The sequence below is a fragment of the Phyllostomus discolor genome, chromosome 7 (assembly GCF_004126475.2).
Source record: "Phyllostomus discolor isolate MPI-MPIP mPhyDis1 chromosome 7, mPhyDis1.pri.v3, whole genome shotgun sequence".
Taxonomy (NCBI): domain Eukaryota; kingdom Metazoa; phylum Chordata; class Mammalia; order Chiroptera; family Phyllostomidae; genus Phyllostomus; species Phyllostomus discolor.
In genome coordinates this window covers 10,246,697-10,266,116 of record NC_040909.2, presented here as the reverse complement: position 1 = coordinate 10,266,116, position 19,420 = coordinate 10,246,697, and the positions used below count along the sequence as shown (strand labels likewise).

General features: G+C 45.6%; 1 protein-coding gene across 3 annotated transcripts in view; it reads left to right on the top strand.

The window, feature by feature from the left end:
- The window catches only part of LOC114501827 (myelin associated oligodendrocyte basic protein), a 35,549-nt gene that overhangs the window by 4,699 nt on the left and 11,430 nt on the right, over positions 1-19,420 (top strand). The window contains exons 2-3 of one of the 3 annotated variants that reach the window (XR_004904180.1): positions 11,412-11,621; positions 11,900-12,175. Coding sequence is in view for 2 of the 3 variants with exons in the window: in XM_028518581.2 (XP_028374382.1) it covers positions 11,416-11,621; positions 11,900-12,179 (486 nt within the window). In the remaining variant the exon portion in view is untranslated. Of the gene's footprint in view, positions 1-11,411; positions 11,622-11,899; positions 12,215-19,420 lie in introns of all 3 variants that reach the window. The other 2 variants (XM_028518581.2, XM_036030490.1) reach the window with 2 other exon arrangements.

Here is a 19,420-nt window from a genome sequence, read left to right as displayed (position 1 = left end):
TTTTATTGGGCTGACTGGAATGGGCATAAATTGACATTTCTTTGCTGTTGTTTTTCTTTCCTTTAATCTTACAGAGCTAAGCATATTGGTATATGATTACTGGCTTTCAAAGATTCATTCTTGCATCTGCTATTAGGAACCACATCGTGTCAAGGTCAGGAATGCAGACTCGCCGTCTACCTTGATGGAGATCTTGGGGCCCCTGCTTCCTAGCTATAGTCCTCAGATTTCTCTTGCCAAACGGGGCTCTTGTGAGGTTGTGATGATTAAATGAATTAAATATAGAAAGTCCTTGAATTGTGCCTGGCTTGTATCTCCTGGTATGTGTTTGCTGTTATTCTTCTTACTGGGGACTTTGGTTTATTCTCATTTTGTCTCTCTTTTGAGTAGTTCATCTATTTTCTATTAAAAAATGCCTCCTCTGTTATAAATCATGCAACTGTATGCACTTGAGTCTGCTTCTGAGGTCTTATTCTGTCCCTTTGATCTATCTGGTCCATTTCCTAGCCACTACTCTGCTGTTTTAACTAGTATAGTTTATGCTGAGTGAGCACGTGTACCTGGTAGGACAAGGCTTTATTTTTTCTCAAGAGTCTTGGTCCATCTTGGTCCTTTATACTTCCGGAAGAAGTATGGGTCATCTTATCAATTATCTGAAAATATGATAGTTATCATATTTTGTATCATATGACAGTTGTGAGTACAGGAAACACAGAGTTTTTTCTTGTATGATTATTTATTAATTATTGTATTATTTTCTATACGAACAACTGTAAACCTACGTTTGCCCCTCCCTGTGTGTCTCTACAAACAAAAACACCGCGATAACTGATACTTGTTGAGGGTCTTTCTACATGTTCAGTGCTGAAGTAGAATGAAAACTAAGTTCCTGCCCTCAAGAAGTGTATACTTTCGTGCAGGGAGAGAAAAATAAACAAATAATAAATAATAGGGTTCTTGTTTATAAAATTGGTATTATCAAGGATGTATCTATACACAGTCTCTATTTTGTCCCCTGTTCGTTTCTTCAACTGTTTCTCATTCAAAAGTATCCTTTCCGAGAGGGTTCAGGTCCTCGAATAGAGATCTAGTTAACTCTCTTAAACGGCCGCACAGAATCCCGTTGTGTGAATTTGCCACACTTTATCCATTTCTCCAATGCACGGCTGGCTCACGTTTTGTGACTTGTGTTTATGTTTCACACAAAGCCGTGGTCAGCACCTCTCTGTGCAGATGTGCGGTAATGTCTCTAAGATATATCTACTCAGGAGTGGCATGTCCGGGCCTTTACATGTGCATGTGCAGTTTGGCTACCTATTGTGGGTTGGCCCTCCCGAGTGGTTCTTCTGAGTTACAGCCCCACCCACTGTGCATGAGGGGTCCTGTCTGCCTGCACCCTCATTCATTTCATGTCAGGCTATTTAACTTCTACCGATGTGGTACTCTTGTGGAATAATACCTAATTGTTTTAATTTGTATCTTTTTGATAATTGCTGAGTTTGAATGTATGTTGATGTGCTTATGGGTCATCTATTGCTTCCTCTTCTATAAATTTCCCATTCATATCATTTGCCTCATTTTGTACTGGGTTGTCTTTTTCTTATTGATTTGTAGTTCTTTCAAGATTCCAAACAGTATATTCTTCGTATGCTCTATGAGTTGTGTTCTGCCAGTATTGCTAATTTTTTTTGACCATGCTTATGGTTCTCTTGATGTACAGTGGTTTTTCATCTTGATGTCATCAATTGTATCATCTGGAAAGTTAATTGCATCAGCATTATTTGTGGACATATCCATTTCTCCCTGCCGATTTGTAATAACATCCCTATCATACATCAGGTTCCCTGTGTAGCTGGATCGGTTTCTGAGTTCTGTTTTGTTCCCCACTGGTCTATTTGTCCATTTCTGGGCAGTGCCAACTATTTTAATTACTGTGTCTTAGTAACACATTTTGATATCTGGTATAAAAAGTCCTGTTATTCTTTCAGAATAATCTGGGTGATTTTTGGTTCTTTGCCATTTCATCAGATCAGTGTATCATGTTCCAAAGAAGATCACTGGTAATTTGAATAAGAAACATATAGAACTTATGAATTAATTTTGGCAAATATTACATCCTGATGATATAGATCTTTTCCTTCTATAAAAATCTTTTATTTATTCCCATGTTCACTTATGCTTTCACCTAAAGTATTGAAGTTTTCCCCCCACAAGGATTTACAGATTTTAACTTTTGCTTTATTTCTAAATATCTCAACTTTCTTGTTGCTATTGTAGATAAAAAGTGTTTTCAGTTATTCTTTTCCCTACCCCCTCTCTGCCTGGGTATTTTTCCCTGTTTGCCTGGTGGTAAATCTGATCTGTGTGTCAGATACACTTACATTTACTTCTCATCCTCTCTCTCTCTCTTACAATCTCCCGACCCAGGTGGCCAATCCCTTCTTTCCACAGCTGCTTGGGGACCTCACAAGTTTCTCAGACTGGATGTGCCCGAGACTGAACTCTTAAAATTGAGTTTCCTCCCTCCCTCCCTTCTTAAACTTGTCTCATCACAGTAAAATGAATCATCATCTAACCTAATTTCCCTTGGAGAAATCCTGTTTGTTCTTCTTTCCAGCCTTCATTAATCCATCTGCACGTCCTATTCAGTGTTGCCCTTCCCGCCTTTCTTGCTCGTTTTACGCTGTGGTCCTTAGCAATTTTGAGGCCTGGGCCAATGCTTCTACTACAGATCAGTCTACTGTGCGGCGTCATTAGCACTGGATCCTCAAAAGCACCTCAGATTGAACATGTCTGGCAGGGAGTGAGCGCTCAGTTAATATTTGTTGAATAGATGCATGTCCAACCGTACCCGTACCCCTGCCACCCTCCCCACCTCCGCAAACCGCTCTGTTGGGCATTCGCCCTGGCTGCGAGCCTGGCAGTCTCCTAGCCCTGGCACTTCCTGTGAACCCCACATCCGCTCTGTCCTCAAGTCCTGGTAATTTCGCCTCCAAGATCTACCTTCACTGCCACTGCCCCGTGTGACGCTTCTGTCCGCCCTCACTGGCTTCCTCACTTCCACTGCTGCCTCCTTCTGGCTGGTATTGCCGGAAGCCTGAGTGATCCCCATGCAACGCGAAGAGGGAGATGTGCCTCCTCTAGCCAGGATCTTGCAGTGCCTTCTAATGCTTCCTATCCACCAGCTTGCCTTCAAGGCCCTGGGCCGTCTTGCCCACATGTCACCCTCCAGCCTCGCGATATTCAGCCCCACCTCCTTCTGCGGTGTCTTGAGCACATCGAGTCTCGGGGCCTTCCGTCTGGAGCTCTCTCCTCCCCTATACACGGATGGCTGCCTCTTGTCCTGCAGATCTCAAATTCAATGTTTCTTCTTCAGGAATCCTTCCCTTGCCCCTTAATCAAAATTTATCTGTCCATTATACTCTCTCTTAGAATCCAGGAGTCTAGTCACATTTCAATTAGACATTGGCTACATTGTTCATAATATGATCTGTTCAGGTCCCCTTCACGGTACCCGCCGCTCCATGAGTATCAGCACCTTCTCTGTCTGGCTCACCACTGGCACTGAGTAGGCACTCGGTAAGGAGCAATATTTGAATGAGTGGCTGAGTGTTACTGTTGTATTTGCCTGTATCTGCCTTCCATCTTTTCTTGTGTATACTTTTTGCTCATGTCACCTGGCCTCCTCTGCCGGTGGGGTTCACTGCGGTCACAGCCTTAAAATCTCCCACCACCAGTGCAGAGAGTCCTCGCCAGCCTGAACATTAGCCCTAAGGTCACTCGACGTCACCAGCACATCAGTCTCTCAGCTACTCCAGGCAGGGTCCACGCGTGTGTCTCTCTCCTGCTGAGGCCACCCTAGTCCCCTGCCGAGAGCACGGCCCCTGCGGGTGTCTGAGGGGACACGAGGAACTGTGAGCGTCCGGATGTGGTCTGCCCCTCTGACTCTCAGCCGGCTGCAGCTGGGATGGCTGGCTGCCTGGAGCTGGTGCCACACATAAGCAGTGTAGCTTCCTGCCACCTTCCCTTGATAGTGCGGAATTCTTTCCTTACGTCAGTGCAATCTTCACCAGCCCCTTTTAAAGTGGCTGCGTGACTGTCAATGGTTCTTCAAGTAGCTACCTGATATGTCCATGATTCATTAAGTATAAAACATCAATAATTAAACAGAATCAAAGGCTTACCACTTATGTTGTATTTTTTTATAAAAATGCTAGGATTCCCTTGCCCATCTTCTTGCCTTTAATAAGCTAGTCTGTTTTTTTTAAATGTATAGAATTTTGAATGCTTCATGCTTTCAATTCTGGCAGTTTCTTGAAAGACCACCCCCTGATTCTGGGTGATATGTAAAATTAAGTTTTGGATTCCTATCACTTACCCCACCTGCCCCTATGTCCCTACCAGTAAGTACAATTCCATTTGCTATTTTTTAATCCATAGTCACACATTATTACTGAAGTTATATTTTATTTCTGTCTCCTCTCATGGAATGAGAGGTTAATATTCTTTATTGCTCTCGAGGGCTTTGATTTCAGAGAATGAATATTAAATCATGGAATGGAGGGAAAGCGTAACAGAAATTCATTTAAAATTTATAAATATTTTAAGCACTTGAAGTTAATTCTTCATGTTTCAAAGTAATAGTGTTTTAAATGCTCTACTTTTCGTCTTGTTCTCAAATCCATCTTGTTCTATGCAAATTACAATTCCTGGTTACTTCATCTTTTCCTTACAATTATTCCTAATCACCTGAAGGCAGAGAGGGTGGCAGTGTGGGTTTTAACGAGAAATTACAGCTGTGCGTACGAAGGCGTTGGGAAGAGGAAAGAGAAGATCTGGGAAGGAGCCCTTCCTCCTTTGCTAAGTCTTCTGCGTGTGGTGATCCCATGGACAGATTCCGTGGGCTGTGGAGCACATTCAAGTGGGAGAGGGAGAAGACAAGCGAAGGGGGCAGGCACCCCTGTTCTCTCCTTCGGATGAAACCTCAGCATCATGGCAGGGGCGTGGTATGGTGTGGAAGGAATGTCCAGACAGGTTTGAAATTGTGTGTGTGGGGGGTGGGGTGGGGGGATGGTGGTTCCTCCTGACATACTTCAACAGAAATCATGGGGACAGACTGCCAGCCCTTGGGGGAAGCCTGCCCTCATCCGTGGTGGCCCAGGAGTGAGTGCACAGCTTTGGCTGGGGAGCTGTCTGGGACAGTGGCCCCAAGAAAGGGCTCTTGATCCCCTATACGCAGTGCATGGCCTGCGTGGGAACTGGGAGTTACCTGGGTGGATGTGGAGGAGCGGAGAGGACAGCTGGATCAGAATGGGGACCTGCTGAGTAGGGACCAGTGGCTTTGGTGGGGCCAAGTGGTCAGCAGTGACAGGCATCACTCATGCTAGGGGGGCCGGGGGGCCGGGTGAGGCCGCACAAGGCACCCTATGGCAGAGTCCAGCAGAAGAGGGCACGACCCAGACCAGCCACCCCTTCCTTCCTTGTCATGGGGACTTTCGGGCACCCTAGACTCTTACTCACCTTGAGAATGTATTGAAAAAGGTGAAGAGCAGTCCTGCCAGAGAACCGAACGTTAATTAGGAAGAGAGAGTTTACACCAGGAGTGATCCAGGCAGTCTGAACTCAGGAGTTCAGTTTCTGAGGTCTTCTCCCTGTCTTTCCCAGCCAATATTTAGCAAGGGATGGCTCATAATATTGCATCAATTATACAATTAAAGAGAATGAAAAAGTTGTGATTTTTGGGGGGGGGGGGCATACACCTGAATTGAGTAGGAATAAATTGGAAATTTCTTGCTTTGTTTGTTAACTTAAATTTTTTTCCTGAGGATGTATGAAACATCCCACTCCTTAACCCATATCTGGGGTCATATGAAGAGGTCTGGGGCCTGGCCATGGTCTTCCTTTGGAGTTTTGACATCTGAAGCCAGAGTATCGTCCTCACATACGGCTCGGGGCCCGGCTGGTCAGAGCCAAGGCTCATGTCCCGTCCCTCCCCTGATGAATTCCTAACACAGGACAAGGGCAGGCCCTCGCTCGTGGTTCTGAGGGACCTGAGGGACCAGAATCGAGGAACTGTTCTCTTTCCACACACTGACCTGCACCTGCCCTTCACTTTGCAGAGCCTGTGCCCATTTCCATGTCAGATCTCCGACATGTGGTTCATGCAGAAGTGTGGGAGCGTGTGGGCTGCAACGGCAACATGTCACTTTACTACTTGCCTTGTCTTCCCAGGGGACCACCCAGGACTGAGGGTCACACGTGACTTCTATTAAATAGTTACCACATGTCCCAACTGCCTTTTAAGAAAAGGTGGTAGAAAGGAAGGGAAAAAATCCATTTTATGTTCAGGGTTCTGATCGCCACCTGCGGTCGCCTTAGAGACCGGTAAAGTCGGTATTGACGGCACTGGTGGTCACGTAGAGACGCTAGCGCCATCTCTAGAATGCATAGATAAATGTGCGTGTTGATTAAAGCTTTCTAATTTGCATGATTAGGAAAAGGTGGAATGGGCTCACTAAGTCTTTCAGCATTTTTTCTCCAAGGAGCAGCATTTTATACATTTCCAGGTCAGTCAGAAGGTCCCTTTCCGTGTTGCCTGTTTCACTGAACAGACACTGTTGCCTGAGCCGGAGCTGAGGTCCCTGAGGGCACCTGGGGCTGCTAGAGAGTGTCTGGGGACAGGCAGGGACAGGCTGAGGGCCCTGCAGCTGTGGCGAGGCGCCCATTGTTCATTCTCTCATTTTAATCAAGCATCTACTGAGCATCTGTCGTAAACACGACATTGTGCAAGGCTCGGAGGACAGAGGATTCAAGGAGACAATGGCACTGTAAGGCTCACTCTTAAGCCTCCAGATGCTCTCCTGGAATCATGCATGGCAGACAAGGTCAGAGCACAAAAGAGGGAGGAGTGTCATTTCTCCTAGGGAGAAGGGGGGACTCTGGAGAGTCTCCTGAAGAAGTGGCATGGCTTTGGGCTGAGCCGCAAGGGGGTGGAGGTATTTGCTGTGTCTTCATTGGCTGGGAAGGGAGTAGCGGGGAGGAGCCCTAGGGGACTAGGACCGAAGGCTTGAAATAATTCTACCTCTTGGGGGCCAGGAACAGCTGGGCTGAATGCACTCACCAGGGGAGGGTCTGTTCTTGAATGACAGCCTTATTATTAAAGAGCCTTATCTTCCCCGTGGACTTTTGCCTACATTTCATTGGCCAGAATGTGGTCACGTGGGGAGCTGTATATATTTAACTATATAAATAGTTATATATTTGCCACACTTTGCCACACGAAAGGTTGGTTATTGAAGAAGGGTGAGTGAGTACTGGGTACTCACCTGGTCATATGGACCATTATGAGTTTGATTTTTATTATTATTATTAGTTATTATATTCTCTTGGAGAGTTCACTTAACTTCTTCAGGCCTCTTCTCCTCATCTCTAAAGTGAGGACAGGAGAGATGACTTTGAGGAGTTGTTTTAGGAATGAAGAGATGACAAATATAAAGCATCCGGAGTAGGTACTCAATGAATAGTGGGTGGAGGTTCTTGTTTCCTCCCTTTGGTTCCTCTCACTTCCTTTCCCTCCTTCTTCAAATACTTGCCTCATTTTCTCCCCCTCTTTAGTTTTAGAGCACCGTATTTTTGGACTATAAGACGCGATTTCCCTCCACCCCCAATTTGGGAGGAATAATGGTTGTTAATGCTGCTGTTGAGTTTTGTTTACATTTACATTGGTGAAATATTATGTTATTTATGTTATTAAATATTTTACCACATTTTTTGCTTCAAAATTTCTTTTCCTGTTTTTCTCCTCTAAAACCTAGGTGCGTCGTATGGTCCGAAAAATACGGGTATATGGAAACATCTGGAAAGCTTACAGAAGATGATATTGTACAATTTCAAAATCAGTTATTTTTCTCTTTATCCTGCCAGACAGTTCATAATTATCTTTGCTCTGTAATTACATGGTATTTTTCCATGAAAACATCATGATTTGTGTTTAGCCACTAAAGTAAATAAACACATCATTAATGCTTGAATTAAATGTCATCGGAGATATAGATGATATGTAAAGAACATGGCTGAAGACCTCAATGGAATTAGATCATTTGAATGAATTCTTAGTGAAAGGGAATTTAAAGGCCCGCTGAGTTAAGTATTATTTGTTGGTCCCCTCTGTTATGGACGCAATGTTTGGGTCCCCCAAACAGTCATATGCTGAAATCTAATCCCCGACCTGATGGGGTTGAGCTGTGGGGCCTCTGGGAGCTGATTAGGCCACCAGGGCGGGGATCTCCTGAATGGGGATCTCAGTGCCCGTAGACAGGAGACCTCCGAGAGCGCCTTGCTCATGCTGCTGGCCCACAAACCAGGAACTGGGCTCCCCAGACCAGATGCTGCATCTTCCAGGGTCTTGATCTTGGACTTCCCAGCCTCCAGGACTGTGAGAAATAAATTTCTGTTGTTTACAAGCTGCCCAGCTTGTGGCATTTTTGTGATAATAGCCCAAACGGGTTAAGAAACCCTCTTTTAGGTGAGGAAACAGTATATATTAATGTGGAGTTGTGTTTGGTCACTTGTCACTGAAGCCACAGAGGTGTAAACAAGGTGGGGGTTTAACCATGTCTCAGGTCTAGGCATTCAGTGTTCAAGAGTCAAGGCCTAGACAGGCAGCCCCCAGGGCTCAGGCTCCTCCAGGCTTGTGCTCCACCAGAAGGCTTCGCCCGCAGAGCTGGGCCAGCACCCTGGTGGCCGCTGTGCCCAAGAACAGACTGCTAGAGTGTGGTTTGTGCCCATTTTATCTGCACTGTACAACTCCAAACTGTTTCTAAAACGGCACGGCTTTCCAAGCACAGGTGGAACACCTACCAGTATTGACTATGCGCTGGGCCATCATAAAGCGAATCTCAGCAAATGTCAGAGAGTCATGGTGCATTAGAATTAGAAGCTAATATAACAGAAATAACCCCATACACTTGGAAATTTTACAACAGATTTTTAAGAAGAATTGATGAGTCAAGGAGGAATTCACTCGCATCTAAAATAAAGTGAAAATGATTTATTTTAATACTTGTGGTATGCAGCTAAAGTTGTACCTGATGGAACAGGTACGGTGATAAATGCACATGTGAGAAGCATTGGACTCAAGGACAGAGAAAAAGAAAGTAACTTAAAGGAACCTGAAGAAAAGAAAGAAGAAATGCATGCAGAAATGAATGAGCTAGAAACCAGTGAGCAAAGACACGTGAGAAAACCAAGAGCTTGTTTTTGAAAAGAACGTAAAGTAGATGACTTCTGGCAAGATTAATCAAGAAAAATGAGAGAACATGTAAATAGATAAACTATAAAGGGGGCTGTAAGTATAAATTTATCACAGATTTTAAGGCTATTATGGGGGCGTCCAACCCACAGCCTGTGGGCAGCATGCAGCCCAGGATGGCTGTGAATGCAGCCCAACACAAAACTGTAAATTTACTCAAAACATTATGAGATTTTTTGTGATTACTTGTTGCAGTGTATTTTAATGTATGGCCCAAGACAACTCTTTTTTTTAAAAAAGATTTTATTTATTTTTTAGAGAAGGAAGTGAGGGGGGGAGAAAGAGAGAGAGAGAGAGAGAGAGAGAGAGAGAGAGAGAGAGAGAGAGAGAGAGAGAGGGAGAGAAACATCAATGTGTGGTTGCTGGGGTCTGTGGCCTGCAACCCAGCCATGTGGCCTGACTGGGAATTGAACCTGTGACACTTTGGTTTGCAGCCGGCACTCAATCCACTGAGCTATGCCAGCCAGGGCTCCAAGACAACTCTTCTTTTGGTGTCATGCAGAGAGGCCAAAAGTTTGGACACCCTTGCATGAGAGAATAATAGGAATAACATTACGTCCATATCTATAAAACTTTAAAAACAAATGATTTTCAAGTATAAAAATTTCAACAGTTCATAAAATATGGTCCTAATTTTTGTTAACTATATATTTACCTGTAAATATCCTAAAGTATTCTCAAATATTTTACGAGTGGTTAATTATAGAATAAGAACTTAGGAAGTTTTAGTATTTCCACTCATCAAATTTTTTTTAATAAGAAGTAGTTTATTTTTTAGAGCAATTTTGGGTTTACAGGAAACTACTTAGAGTTTCAATATACTCTCTGCCCACAAACACTCACAACCTACCCTACTATCACCATTCTGAACCACAGTGGAACATTTTACAATCGATGAACCTCATTCACACAGGTTATCACCCAACACTTTACATTAGGGTTCACTCTTGGCATTGTACACCGTATGGGTTTGGACCAGTGCATATTGACATGTATTTACCATTATAGTATCATACAAAAGAGTTTCACTGCCCCAAATTCTTCGTGTTCCATGTATTTATCTGTTTCTCCCCACTAACCCCTGGCAACCACTGAAGATTTTATTGTCTCTATAGTTTAGTCTTTTCCAAAATGTCATATAGTTGGAATCATACAGTGTGTATCCTTTTCAGATTGGCTTCTTTCACTTAATAATATGCATTCAATATTCTTCCATGTCTTTTCGTAGCTTGATAGCTCATTTCTTATTAGTGCTGAAAAATACATTCATCAAATTTTAAAATATTCAACAGTGAATGTAGATCCGAAAACCTGGGAAGGCCAGGTAGGGCAGGAACAGAGGGAAGCACCTACCCACCTGTCATCCCCGCTCCAGGACCCCCTCTGAGTTTACACTCTGGTCCCCACCGTGAGCTTTCTTGCTTGCTCAGGGGATCCGCACCACCACGCTGTGTGAGGACTCCCAACACCATTCTCCGCTTTCCCTTCTTCAGGGGGCTCTCTCCCCCCAACTTTCAGCCTTTTTCATCCTAGGACATAGGCCCGTGCGTCTCTGTGGGCTTATCCCTTTGCTGGGCCCATCTCCAGTCCCCGAAGTCCAGTCCGGGCCCAGCGCCTGGCCCCCGCTCCGGGGAGAGGGGGGGCCGAGCACAGGGGCACAGGTGTGCTGGGTCTGGTCAGAGGGCGGGGGAGTTTGGAGTCCCACGGACATGGATCCAAATCCTCTGTCTGCCTCTTCCGGGCTTGATGGACTTGGCCCCGTTCCCTAGCTTCTGTCGTCTGTGGTTTGCTGATAATGCCAAAAACATGAGACGAAGTATATAAAACAACCACCAGCTCTAGGTGCTCATTAATGCTTGGCTTTGTAGTATTTTTTTTTCTATCTTAAATGGATTGCTAAACATAAAGGGGGGCAAAAGTCCATTTCCAGAAAATATTAAAAATCACACAAACATGAATCAGCCCTTCATTTAGTTGTTTTCCGTGTCGCGGGGCAGGGAATTGCTATTCTGGGTGAGTGCGTTGCTTGGGTAGAAGGCGCTCTCGCACCTGACCTGCCGTGTTGTGTCTCCCTACCTCCCCCTGCGCGGACGATTCGCAGTGAGATGAGTCAGAAAACGGGCAAGGAGGGTCCCAGGCTCTCCAAGAACCAGAAGTTTTCCGAGCACTTCAGCATCCACTGCTGCCCGCCCTTCACCTTCCTCAACTCCAAGCGGGAGATCGTGGACCGAAAGTACAGCATCTGCAAGAGCGGCTGCTTCTACCAGAGGAAGGAGGAGGACTGGATCTGCTGCGCCTGCCAGAAGACCAGGTAGGGCTCCGCGCCGCCCGCCCAGCACCCGCGCCGGGCGGCGGCCCTTTCTGCTGTCCTCTGTGGTGCTGGCCTGGGGCTCTGCACGCTGCGCTTCCCCCAGTCCCCCCCGACCGACCGTGGGCTCCCTGGTAGGTGCTGCCACTGGAAGGTGCTGGAGGGAGCGTGCAGGTGGGAGGGGGAGCAGGGCCTGCCCCCCTGTTTCCAGCTCCCGCCAGCCTCCCTTCGGCAGCAGAGAGCCATGGCTCCCGCCTCCAGCTTCTTTTGGCCCCTCTCAGAACCAGGCGCCGTCCAACGTCCCCTCAGAGGCCCAAGCACCAGCCAGCTGCACCCCCCGCGGTGGTCAGAGCACCGGCCAAGCCACGGTCCCCTCCGAGGTCTGAGCCACGGTCCCCTCCGAGGTCTGAGCGTCAGCCACGCCCCCGCCCAGAGGTCCGACCACCACCAGCCAAGCAGCGCCCCCCTCAGAAGTCCAAGCAGCAGCCGCGCAGCAGCCCCCAGAGAGGGCCAGGCACCAGCCGTGGGGGGTCCCCCGCCAAAGCTTCTAGGTTCTGGTAACACCATCTCTTCCCTTTCGTTCCCCCAGCCCTAAGGTTAGTAGCTGCTTCCTGTGTTTACTAACACCTGGGGCACCTCGAGGACCCTCTCTCAGCCTTGCCAAACCCGTCGCCAACTCCCCGCACGAAACCCCCTCTGTCTGAAATCCCTGGTGTGGCTCCTGTTTTCCTCGCACATGCCATCAGTACGGTTTCCTGGTTCCCCGGGTGGCAGCTCCCGTGGTTCCCTTTGTCGAGTAGGACCAGGGTGGTTAATTGATCAGTTCGGAGTGCGGACCACGGTAACGGGTCCGATAAATGAGGATCTCAATTCCTGTGCCCGGGAGAAAGGGGAAGTGGCCGCTGTAAGGAGTGTCTCTGTACCGGTAGAAGCAGAGGCCCAGCCCTTTGGTCTGCCCACTTTGGTTCTCTGGCATCAATCTCGTTCGTTTGTTAGTTCGCCCATCTAACAAACTTGATTCCATACCTACAGAGTGCAGGGAGGAGGAGGGCAGTGAGCCAGCCAGGTTCTTTGTGCTTCGCTAGGCTCAAACAAGAGGATAACTCGTCACAGCGCAGGGTGTAGGTGTCCTCATATTGTCACAATGAGCATGTACTGAACAGGGTGCTGCTTCATGTAGGCCTCACAGAGGTGGGTAGACTTCAGGAATAGCGGGTAAGAGGCGGGTGTGGGGGGGTGTGTGTCCATGTAGAGAAAAAAGGTGAGCCAGAGAGGCATCTGTTCATCCACGCCATCTTAGGAAGGTCAAATTTTTTTTTTTTTAAGATTTTATTTATTTATTTTTAGAGTGGGAAGGGGGAGAGAGAAAGAGAGGGAGAGAGAAACATCAATATGTGGTTGCTGGGGGTCATGGCCTGCAACCCAGGCATGTGCCCTGGCTGGAAATTGAAGCTGCTATGCCTGGTTCGCAGCCCGCACTCAATCCACTGAGCTATGCCAGCCAGGGCGGAAGGTCAAATGTTTTTTTAAAAATTCTATACTTATAATTGGTGAATTAAAAACAGATCTTATTTATTTATTTTTAGAGAGAGGGAAAGGGAGGGAGAAAGAGAGGGAGAGAAGCATCAATGTGTGGTTGCCTCTTGAGCGCCCCCTGCTGGGGACCTGGCTTGCAACCCAGGCATGTGCCCTGACTGGGAAGTGAACCGATGACCCTTTGGTTTGCAGGCTGGCGCTCAATCCACTGAGCCACACCAGCCAGGGCCACAGCGTATCTTGCACCAAACTGAGCCTTGCACATCAGAAGTCTGGAGGACCCATTTATTTCCGCATGTGTTTCCAAGCCTATTCATCCAGACCCAGGGCATAGCACAGGGCCAGGCTCCGGGCAATCAAGGGAAGTGATGCACGCTCCTGGGCCAGATGCTCAGACGAGTGGCCCATCCCTCCGTGATGCTGCCATTCCCTCCGTGATGCTGCCATTCCCTCCAGGAACAACCTTGAGCTCGGCTGCCTCCAACCTCAGCCCACATTCAGTGGTCCCCCCTTCCCGATCCCTCTCCTTCACCCCCTTGTCTCACTTCCGCAGATGACAAAATCAAAGTCAAGGAAAGATAACTGATTATTAGAAGGTAAAGATTCTCAGGTGGCTTCAGGTTCTCCACGGCACTTGGTCTTGAGGAGACTGAGACGGCTCTGGTTTTGAGTCTGAAACTGAAGCAAGCCAGGTTCAGTGTGTTCCTGACCACACACCACCCTGGGCTGGGCATGGCAGCTCGTGACTTCTAGGGGATAGGACAAACATACCAACTGAATGACTACGTGCTGGTCACACTGGGAAGAGAATACGAACACTTCACTTTCCTTTGTAACTGTGGAAGGAGGTTCCTATTTGTATATTGTTTTCAGTTTGTTTGCAATCATCAGCACTGCCAAAGAATATAATGCAATATCAACACAGATACTTGACAAGCTAGAATTGACTTTCGAAGCATGCTGACCCACGAGCAATCATTGTAATGGGCTGGTTGGTGTGCACCGATAAAACCAGGCATTGGGCCGGCTGCTAACATTCAGGCTGTTAGGCAGAGGTGGCCTGCCTGCTTTTCAGGCACGTGGACACCAACTTATCCCAGACACTTTCTGCTACATGCCTTGTCTTCCTTTTATCCTTCCTGATGCCAAGGCATACACTCTGAATTTCCTCCTTCTAGAAAACCGTGGAGCATTTTTTCTTCTATGCGGGATTGGGTGAGCCAGCCCCTCCAGTCCCTTTCCTGAGCCTTCCCTCTGTTTTCCCAGGCACCAAACACTGACTTTGTGGGCAGGCCTTCAGAAGAACTTCTTTCTGCCCTGGCTGGCGTAGCTCAGTGGATTGAGCGTGGGCTGCGGACCAAAGTGTCGCAGGTTCAATTCCCAGTCAGGGTACATGCCTAGGTTGTAGGCCATGACCCCCAGCAACCGCACACTGATGTTTCTCTCTCTTTCTCCCTCCCTTCCCTCTCTAAAAAATAAATAAAAATAAAAATTTAAAAAAAGAACTTTCTTACATGTTTGTGGAAAAGTTGCATCTAAGCATATATTATGCTTAATTTCATCTCAGTGGTTATGCTCTGGTCATTGATTTTTGGTCTCATCAGACCAACAAAAATCAGAAATTCCCCAATCGTTTTTCAGCTAACAGCAGTTAGGAGAGGGGCCTGAGCACCCCGCTCTCCGATCAGCCTCTGGCCCGGCCTGCCTCTCGGGGGGCGGTACTGCTTTTGTGAGTTTGGGTGACCGAACTCTCTCTCTGTTATGATTTTATTAATTGAATTGAATTTTTATTTATTTATTTTTAAGTTTAAATATTTTATCATTTACATTATTACAGTTGTCCTACTTTTTCCCCCTTTTCCCCCCTCCACTCAGGCAACCCCCCACCATTGTCGGTGTACATGGGTCATTCCCATTATGTTATTTGACTGGCCCCTCCCCCTTCTTTCCACCAGTTTATGTATTTATTTTAGAGAGAGGGGAAGGTAGGGAGAAAGTGAGGGAGAGAAACATCAATGCATGAGAGAAACACAATGATCAGCTGCCTCCCACACACGCCCCACCCAGGCATGTATCCTGATTGGGAACTGAACCAGTCACCTTGTGCTTTGTGGGACGATGCCCAACCAACTGGGCCATGCTGGTCAGGGTGGTGACTGAACTCTGGAGTATTGCTCTCCATAAGTCGTGAATTCCTGCGCATTTGGGAGCAGGCCTTACCACATTGTGGTGGTCCTGGGAGCACATGACCTGTGCAGAGGCCGGGGTTAGCCAGAGACGCCTCCAGTCCTGTGAGCGGTGCATGTTCTCCCAGTCCGACAGCTCCTCCCTGTCGCATGTCCTTAACCTAGACCTCCTGGTTAACCAGTCTCTCTCCAATAGCCTCCATCCCATTGTCGCCCATCCTCCCGTTACCCCCATCTCACAAATCCCTGATCCTGCATCGGGCTGATGACTCACCTGCACTTCTGCGCTTTCCCAACTGCTGAGCCCATGGGTGCTGAGCACAGCTGGGAAGAGCCTTCTAGCCTTATGGGCTGGTGACACCACAAAGGGGTGAGCCTCAGCCCCTCTCCAGACTTGCCTGCCCCACCAGCCCTCACACATTTGTCAGGATACACATCTGTCTTTATTTATTTTTTAAAAAGATTTTATTTATGTATTTTTAGAGAGGGAAGGGAGGGAGAGAGAGAGAGAGAGAGAGAAACATCAATCTGTGATTGCTGGGGGTCATGGCTTGCAACCCAGGCATGTACCCTGACTGGGAATTGAACCTGCGACACTTTGGTTTGCAGTCTGTGCTCAATCCACTGAGCTATACCAGCCAGGGCTACATCTGTCTTTAAATCCCTCCCTTCTGCCTCTGAGACAAAGCATGGTTTTCTGATTGGGTCAAGCATACCCATGATCTTCCTTCCTCCTCTCCTGCCTCCTCCAGGGTCTGGCATGTACATGTATGTGTAATATACACTACCCCTTCTCACAGACAAACACACCCTACATATATTAGGTTTATTAAGATATAATTTGCATGCAGTAAAATCCAACCTTTTCAGGAAATAGCTCTATGTACGTAACCACCACCACAATCGAGATATAGAATATTTTCATCACCCCCCAAATTTCTCTCATACTTCTCCTTTGCAGTCAACCCCCAGGCTCCTGAAAACCGCTGCTCTGTTTTCTGTCCGTATCGTTTATCTTACCCTGAATGTCATATAAGTGGGTTCATTTCATGCAGAGCCTTCTGAGTCCGGCTTCTTTCACTTAGCGTAATGCATTTGAGAGTAAACTACGTTGATGCATGCACAAGTAGTTCTTTCATTTTTATTGCTGAATAGTATTCCTCTGTATGGATGTACCATCACAATTTTCCATTTAAAGGAGATTTAGTTTTTTTTCCAGTTTTTGCTGATTATGAATAAAACTGCTATAAACATTCACTTGAGCATAAGTTTTCTCTTGAGAAAATAACTGGAACTGGTATGACTGAGACATATGGCAGTGATATATTTAAATGCATACGAACATGCTGAATTCTTTTCCAAAGTGGTTGTATCATTTTGTACTCCGACTAGCAATGTGCGATGTTCTGCCTTCTTGTCATCACTTGGTATTGTCAGCTTTTACAATTTTACCCATTCTAATAGGTGTGCAATGACATGTCAGTGTAGTTTAATGTTGCATTTTCCTAATGACTCATGATGTTGAGAATCTGTTAATGAGCTTGTATACCATCCATCAAAGACATTTATTGGTGAAATATATGCTCAATCTTTTGCCCATTTTAAAAAGTGGGTTATTGTTTTCTTATTATTGTATTTTGAGAGTTTATAAAATTGAATACAAATATCTGTTTTGCAAATATTGCCTCCCAACCTGTGTCTTGCTCTCTCATTTTCTTAACATGTCTTGTGTTGAGTCAGTTTCAAATTTTGACAAAGTCCAACTTATCATTTTTTAAATGGGTTATACTTTCCGTATTTTATGTCAGAATTCTTTGCCTAACCCAAGGTCACAAAAATTTTCTCCTTATGCGTGATTATAGAAATTTTAAAATTTAGGTTTTATAATTACATTATTATCCATTTTGAGTTATTTTTTATAAGTGGTATGAAGCATAAGTTGAGGTTCAATATTTTTTCATATACATTTTCAATTGTTCCAGCACCTTTTGTTTCAAAGATTCTCCACTGAATTACTTTTGCAATTTTGTTGAAAATCTGTTGACCATAGTGTGCAAGTTTGTTTCTGGAATTTCTATTTTGTTCTGTGAATTTATATTTTTTGCCTTTTAATAATACAACACTTAATTAATGTAGCCTTAAAGTATTAAAATCAATTAGTGTGAATTCCCCAGCATTGTTCTTTTTTTAAAAATTTTAATTATTCAAGTAGTTCTTTTTAAGATTTTATTTATTTATTTATTTTCAAAGATTTTATTTATTTATTTTTAGAGAGGGAAGGGAGGGAGAAAGAGAGAGAGAGAGAAACATCAATGTGCTGTTGCTGGGGGTCATGACCTGCAACCCAGGCATGTGCCCTGACTGGGAATCGAACCTGCGATGCTTTGGTTCGCAGCCTGTGCTCAATCTATTGAGCTACGCCAGCCAGGTGCATTGTTCTTTTTAAAAAAGGTTTTATTTATTTATTTCTAGAGAGAGGGGGAGGGAAGGAGAAAGAGAGGGAGAAAAAGATAGATGGTTGCCTCTCTCATGCAGCCAATCGTGGACCTGGCCCACAACCCAGCCATGTGCCCTGACTGGGAATCAAACTGGCGACCTTTTGGATTGCAAGCCGGTGCTCAGTCCCCTGAGCCACACCAGCCAGGACCCCAGCATTGTTCCTTATATTTGAAATTATTTTTGGCTATTCTAGTTCCTCTATTTTTCCTTATAAATTGTAGTGTCAGTGTGTCAATTTCTACATTATCTTTGATAGGGTTTGGAATGAGGTTGTATTGAATTTATAGATCAGTTTGGGGAAGAACTGTAACACTGTTGAGTCTATTAATGTAGTATATCTCTTCATTCATTTAGTTCTTTTTTTGTTTGTTTTGTAATTTCATTACATAGATATTGCACATATTTTGTTTGCTTTATACCTCAGTATTCTATAAAAATGCTATTGAAATAGCACACTCCTAATTTTTCATTGTTCATTGTTAGTATGTGAAAACAATTGATTTTCGTATAGTGCTCATGTGTCCTGTGATCTTGCTATAAAGATCATGCTCACTTATTCTACCATTTTTTGGGGGGTAGACTGGCATTTTCTACATTGACATTCATGTCATCTAAGAATAGAGACAATTTAATTTTTTTACTTTTAATCTGTATGCTTAGGTTTGCATGTGGTTTAAAAAGCTATTTCACTTAGAACATTTGCTTCTTAGAGAAATGTTCCAACAAATTAAGTCCTTGATAAACTGGTTTTCTGGATCACTAAAAGGGGGAGGATCTTTGGGTTGGGTTGTGGGTTTATACCTGTGCTTTCTTCAAATTCTTATTTCAAGATGCGGTTCATCTTTCCTTCTGGTTCACTGGTGGACATGCTCTATCTTTAAACTAATGAACGGGCATGAATGCTTTTGGGGTTTTAAAAAAATTGAAGGAGTTCTCATCACTACTAGAATTACTATGGTGGTAATTGCCAAGATCACCAGGTACTGATGTCTCCCTGAGGCTTATAGGTGATTATTACTGACGCTCTAGGAACTGGATTTACAGTTAGGGCCACGCTCTTCTGGAAGGGAACGAGGGCCCTGAAGAGCCATCTTGAGACGGCTGCCGTGTGTGGGCTGCAGACTCCTGCTGCTTCCTCTCCCGGCCCCACGTGGGTCTGCGCTGTTTGTCTCGTCTGCTCTGCCACGTGGGCAGTCCTTAAAACTTCCACCCTTCTGAGATGCGCTACGAGAGGATGATGAGGACGTTTTATACAGGGCTTGATTTTTGCATCATACTGACTTATTTTCCTATGTGAGTGGGTCATTGGGGATGATGTGTGGAATATTTCACGTAAGCAGAGAACCTCTCTCCCATGCCCTCAGATTCATCATTACTGTCAGTGGTTCGGAGCTTTGGCATAGCTCTGTGACTTAGGAGCCTTCATCCTTCTTGCTGAGCGGATGCCAACCTCCTCCCGGGACTCCTTGGGCGTCTCCACTGCTACGTTGCAGACACCTTGTTGGAGTGCACACGAGTGAGGAGCAGGAACTCTGTCTTATGCTCCCGTCTCCAGGGCCTGACTCCGGGCTTGGCCGATGT